Below are 6,510 nucleotides of genomic sequence, written 5' to 3'. Positions count from 1 at the left end.
CACTGCTATAGCTAAGATGCAGCTAATGAACTTACTGTAAATAGCTATATTTTCTTTATTGTACAACATTTGCACGGTGAAACCAAAATGACGTCACGAAAAAGTAAGCGAAATAATTAACATTCGGAAAATGGCCATTAACCCACTTACTCCTACCAGGTGTTATAACACCTCTAAAAATGACTTCCATATACCCGCAAATAAAATTGATAAAAATTGATCGGTCGTTACTTTTCTTTGTTTTGCGCGTTCAGTACATATCAAGCAGTGATTGAATGTGTATAATATCGCAATTTTATTGCATCTTATAATTTTTTTCCGAGTTTGTATTCTGATAATTAATTTTTGTGTAAACATGTCTTCGAAAAGGTAAGTTATTTCATAAATTTGTTTATAAAGCGTTATATTTTTGCTGTTATTCTATAAGATATAACTATTAGGCACAATGTTATTTACTGATGTTCTGGCAAAATTGCAAATGTTTGTGACTTTTTTATGATCAATTGCAATCGGTGTTATAACACCTGGTCGTATAATCCACGTCTAACTTGTATGTTTATGAACATTTTAGGCCACAGCATAAAAAAATCCTGAAACTCCACGAAATCATAGAGGAATTGGAAAACGCTGACGATGATGTACCTATACCAAGTTCCATAGTGATTTTACCACCGGAAAACGCCAATGCGGATGTAACGGATGAAGATTCGGGTGAAGAAGATGACGTTACACTACACAATCTTCCAGGTTTGTGTTAAAATGTGTCACAGTATTTTTAAGTCTATCTGCAAGTGAGTTTCTATTGTTGTTTTATTATGAAATCGTAGAATATATAATTTTGTGCATTTTCAGGTTCGCATCTTAGAGCTGAGGCAAAGAGCCAATACGATGAACCGTCTTCTGATGAAGAGGATCATATACCACTATCTGAGTTTGCCAAACTAAGACGTACTGAATGTAGTGATTTCCCGAACACAGATAGTTCGTCTGTCATGGACGTATCGCAATCACGGTACAATATAGTACAACCTACTGTACGAAAGGATCAAAAATATAATTGGCGAAATTGGCACACTCCAAGAGATTATGAAAGATGGGGCGACGACCAGGGTCCACGAAATTTACAACCCCCCATGTACTATTTGGAAGTTATGCTTGATGAAAGTTTCTTCGAACTACTAGTGCATTATACAAATCTTTACGCGGGTCAAAAGAATAAAACGGGCAATATTATTACTAGCGAAATGAAATGCTTTGTAGGCATACTTTTTTTGAGCGGTTATGTGGTGTTGCCTCGACGATCTATGTATTGGGAAAAGTCGGCAGATTCTGATTTTTCTCTTGTTTACAATGCGATTTCTAGAGACCGCTTTACTTTTATAATGTCGCATTTGCATTGTTGTGACAATACACAGATTTGTATTTCAAATGACAAGTTTTTTAAGTTGCGACCTCTAATTGATCTGCTAAACAAAAAGTTCTTGGAAATGGCTCCTTTGGAAGAAAACTACAGCATCGACGAGGCTATGGTGCCATATTATGGCGGTCACAGCTGCAAACAATTCATACGCGGAAAACCTATACGGTGGGGATACAAACTTTGGGTTGGTGCAACCAGACTGGGATATGTGTTATGGTTTGATCCGTACCAAGGGCACTCAACTACTTTGCCCCTACCATATAAGCAGTTTGGGCTGGGAGGAAGTGTGATTTTGCAGTTCGCCGATGTGCTCCAATCACATCGACCAAATCTGCATTTTCATTTATATTTTGATAATTTCTTCACGTCAATTCCTCTTCTTCATGAATTGAGCATTAGAAAATTAAAGGCAACTGGTACTATCCGGGAAAACAGAACGTCTAAGTGTCCTCTGCCTGCTAATAATATCTTCAAAAAGACTCAGCGGGGAACCTTCGAATTCAAATCAAGTAGACCAAACAACATCTTGGTGTGTAAATGGAACGACAACAGTGTAGTCACTGTTACTTCTAATGTAGAAAATGTGGAACCATTACACAAAGTAAAACGTTTTTCACAAGAACTTAAAAAGTATATACATATTGATCAGCCTTTTTTGATTAAAAAATATAATGAGAACATGGGGGGCGTTGATAGGTCTGATCAAAATATCGGGCTTTATCGTACATCCATTCGTGGTAAGAAGTGGTACTTTCCTCTCATCTGTCACTGCTTTGATATGGCATTGCACAACGCGTGGCAACTGTATAAATACAATGGAGGCCAGTACGATCATCTAACTTTTCGTAGAGTGGTGGCAAGAGGTTTATTAGAAACTAATAAGAAAAGCGAAAAACGGGGACCATGCCCCACTCCGAACAATTACAGAGAAAGTTCTAGATATGACAAAATAGACCATTTGGTTGAATACAAAGACATACAGCTGACGTGTAAAGTTTGCAAGAAGAAAACTAATTTTATACGTAAAAAATGTACCACATATTTACATCCGAAGCTGTGTTTTATGTCGTACCATACCCGTGCATAATTATTTTTTTTGTAATTTTGGATTAAATGATCGAACACCGAAATTCTGTTTCAATTTAAAACCTTTTCAATATATATTGCAATAGTATATGATAATAGTAGTAGATTCTCCGACCAGGTGTTATAACACCGCATGTTTCCCGGCTTTTCCGGGCGACCTAAAATTTTTTCAACATTTTTCTGCAGACACTTGCCCTTCATATAAAAACATACTGAAAAATTATAAAAATTCATGATGTCAATTAGTTTCAGGAGTATCTGGGTTAAGGGTTTTGAAATCTCGCAACATTTTCCTTTAGTCCCTGTTTTGGTTTCAACGTGTGATATATACAAATGGTAACCTACGTTGAAGACAGTACCAATAGTGTAACAAAATAAAATAGTAACAATTTATGCTTTAACAAGTCTTGTTTCACTATTGTCGTATATTGAATAGTAAAATTTTATGGCTCTGTAAGCCTTACAATACATCCGACAATAAACCCTGGCAAATATACAGTACTCATATTATAATCCTACAGCGGAACGAGTCGCGCCTAAAAATCCCTCATCCGACTGATGCGATCCTGGTACAATTGAAAATCTATTATTGGGCTCTGCGTGCGTATGTGTTCAATCCAGCCGTGGTGATAATAGTTTCACCGCGTATTATGGCCGGCCCGATTGTTCGGCGTCGGTTATGCTCCGCAGAGTCCATTAAATACGGCTATGTTTGGCTTTTGTTTTTATATATATTCTAATGTTTAGTCTGTATTAGGTACTTGAAAGTAATTGGTATATTAATTTTCATTTATTTTCCTTAATAAGTTTACCAACTAATTACATACAGATACAATACATGAACTAGTACTACTATACATGCATTTCAAGTAAAGGTATAGTAAGCACGAGAGTATGGCCGGTCGGTCTATACATGTATAACTAGATCAAATCCAATTCACATTCAACAATTTGTATACCTACAAATAGCAAAAACGAATAATATTGAATAGTGTACCTTGTGTCTAAGCGTCAGCTGATCAGACACCGTATTTTTGTAGCTTTTCATCGTCAGCATCAACACGTTATACATCTTAAAACTGAGTACGTGTCTCCTTTAAGGGGAGAATTTTTCTCATCACGTTGTTTTCCTTTACCGTTAGCAAGAGGTATTGGTACTAAATAGTATTCTAACTGTGCTAGCACCGCTCTTTGTACGATCGCGAATATGTTTATGTTTTTCACGGCTCGTACACACTATGTTGACCGACTTGCCGGATCTGCCGCACATCAGCCTCGGTGCCGCACGCTACGGCAGTTCTCGCCCGGTATTCGTACCCGTTGCCACAGTCGCGCGGTGCGATGAAAACGTGCTCCGCGGCATTCGCGGTGGAAACTGCCTTCCGTTGGCGGCAGTCTGTTGGAACCATTAGTCATATGTAAAGTGTTCACTTTTGCTGTGTGTAATTGTATAAATACTATTTACTACATTTTGTCCGCGTTTTGTTCACGTTTGCGATCGGAAAAACCCTATGCGCTGAACCATATTACAAAAATATGGACAATTATTCGTTGAGTACCTTTATTGATATGCTATGATGCCTAACATTAACGAAGCTTACTGTCACATATGAATATTGCGTAAACACATATTTGGGTTGGTGTTTATCGTGGTGTGGCCCAACAATTTTGTAGACTTAGTGCGTGGCTTTGGGTACTAAGAAAGGTTCATCGCAGTGCGTATATTCGTTTCACGGGAAAAGCAATACAAATAAGTGTTGTGGGCGTGACAAATAATACTTAGAGGCAGAATTATCCTGTCAAAAAAAGAAATGAAATATGAGTGTAGGTGCCTGAAAATTGTTATTTATTTAAATCTTTCTCAGAGTGTAACTCTTAATATCAACATTGAAAATTCATTCTTTAAAAAAATAACTCGGCAAAGTCGAAAAGCCCTAAAGTCTGAAATCAGACATCGCCAAGTCACCCAAGTTTCGTCACTAGTTAACAGGCTAAGCACTAGGCAGGAGTTAGCCAGCACCTATGTACTTAAACTTAGACTCAGCCCGCGATAGTTGTGCTGGTGTACGACTATCCTGCTATTCGGGTATGTGTAAACAATTGGTACTTGTATTAATGCGATTCGTGTATTTACATCGAGGCTCGTGTGCCTATAGTATGAAAGTGATCCCTGCCTAGCAGTGGGACGTGTTATGGCTTAGTATAGTACTAATATGATCCTTTAGCCTAGAACTCGTAAATATTTACATTTCAAATTTTGATATGAAAATAAATGGATATAAAATATGCAACATTATCACACAAATCACTTGGTCCTGGGACCAAGGGACCTTGAGAATCGGACCTGCACTTAATCAAAGTAATATAGTACAGGAGTATCACCCGTACAGAACACACATAACTGTGCTTACTCTACGTCAATTCATAATTGTTCACTGCTGATCATACCCAAAATTGGTGATTTTGTCATAATTTCATAGAATACCGTCTTGCAACTGAGTGTGTAAATTTAAATTGTGACGGAACTGACACATCTATTGAATATAATAAACATAAATTATCGTTTATATTTATATCCCCGTGGTGAAAATTGTTCGCCCTAAATCCGATTTACAAATCCATTTTTCTTTATTTGCCTCCGTTTGTATAATATCCATCATATCTTGTTACGTGTTATGACGTAAGAAACAAAGCAAATCGCGATGACGTAACAGGAACACATTTGTATTCAGAACACAATATAGACAACTATTGTACATACGATATTATGTAGATAAGTGTTGAGCAGTGTAGTGTAATCACTGAAACACGTTAACGTCGAAGACTTGATATTTACTTCTCTCTCTACAACTGACTTACGTTTGGTGTAAGTAAAATAATATAGCGTATTATTTATTCATTTAAATATGGTACAATCACAGACACACAAGTCACATTTGCTTACAATAACATTTTACAACCCTTTGCAACTGCTATCCATTTACAAGTGTACACAACTTATGCAGTAAAAAATTATACACATTTGATTAATTACGAGAAAGTCAAAAATAAAATTAATTGCCGCCAAGTAGTAATTAGGGCATTACTGTGTTTAAGTTTTGAAAGGTAAGGGTTACTGGTGAAACAACAGGCATATGGGACTGGTCAACTAAGGGCGCGTTCAAATTAGACGCTGTTAGCCGCGCTGCAGCAGTGCTGCTGAATATGTCTCAGGGCGACGGTCGCAGCGGCTCCTCGGATCTTTGCGATTGAGGTGTCACTCGCAAATGTCATGAACAGGCTTGTCGCTTACCAGCAGGCGCTCGACTTGTTCGTCCCTTCCTTGGCATCATGAAAAAAAATTTTGTAATTATTTAGTTTGACAACCGAACGCGTGCATCTTATTCCCATTCAAGAAGTGGATGACGTTTGCGCTTATAACTGCCATCTCGAAGAGAAATGGAGAAAAAAACGTGATGGTAATGGCGAAGATATTATTCGCAAAATGTTGCACTTTATCCAACTGAATATTAACCTCCTTAAGGGGCAGTCGAGTAAAAAACGCAATGTCGCTACAAAAAGGAACCATTGTCCTAAAAGGAATCTTCTACCTTAAAATAATTTTATTGTCTGTATTTAGAAATTTCTTGCATTTGGAGATTATAAAAGCAAGTCAAAGCTTTGCAGAAAACAGAATGAAGTTATCGAGTTCTTAGGTTTGCGCGATTGTTACACATAGGAAATGAAACCATTTTTCCGGATTTAAATCGCGTATATTTGTTTATTCAAACAAACCGGCATTTCGGGCCCTTTACAGGTCTCATCGTCACAGTCAACCGTGTTTGTTTTTTCAACCGTCGGTTCCAAAATGAAGTTTGTTAAGAAATATCTTCTAAATCCGGTATTAAATGTGTATCAGCTCAGATGTCGCTTAAACCTCGAGTTGCAATTCACCCCTTTGTTATATAATATATCATGCGGTGATATGTATTATATTACCGCCACCTTGTATGTTACCGTCTCGA

The 6,510-nt window shown here is 37.3% G+C and overlaps 1 protein-coding gene across 1 annotated transcript; it reads left to right on the top strand.

Annotated features, from left to right (window-relative positions):
- The first annotated feature begins 219 nt into the window (after positions 1 to 219).
- LOC113236303 (piggyBac transposable element-derived protein 3-like) lies at positions 220 to 1,710 on the top strand. The gene is made up of 4 exons (XM_026472313.1): positions 220 to 369; positions 572 to 747; positions 853 to 1,224; positions 1,553 to 1,710. The coding sequence occupies exons 1-4, from the start codon at positions 356 to 358 to the stop codon at positions 1,708 to 1,710; spliced, it is 720 nt and encodes a 239-aa protein (XP_026328098.1). The 5' UTR covers positions 220 to 355.
- The last annotated feature ends 4,800 nt before the right edge of the window (positions 1,711 to 6,510 follow it).

Source organism: Hyposmocoma kahamanoa, unplaced genomic scaffold, assembly GCF_003589595.1.
Source record: "Hyposmocoma kahamanoa isolate Upper Pololo Valley unplaced genomic scaffold, ASM358959v1 91, whole genome shotgun sequence".
Lineage (NCBI taxonomy): Eukaryota > Metazoa > Arthropoda > Insecta > Lepidoptera > Cosmopterigidae > Hyposmocoma > Hyposmocoma kahamanoa.
The sequence above is the reverse complement of the archived record's forward strand: the minus strand, read 5'-3'. Positions and strand labels throughout refer to the sequence as shown.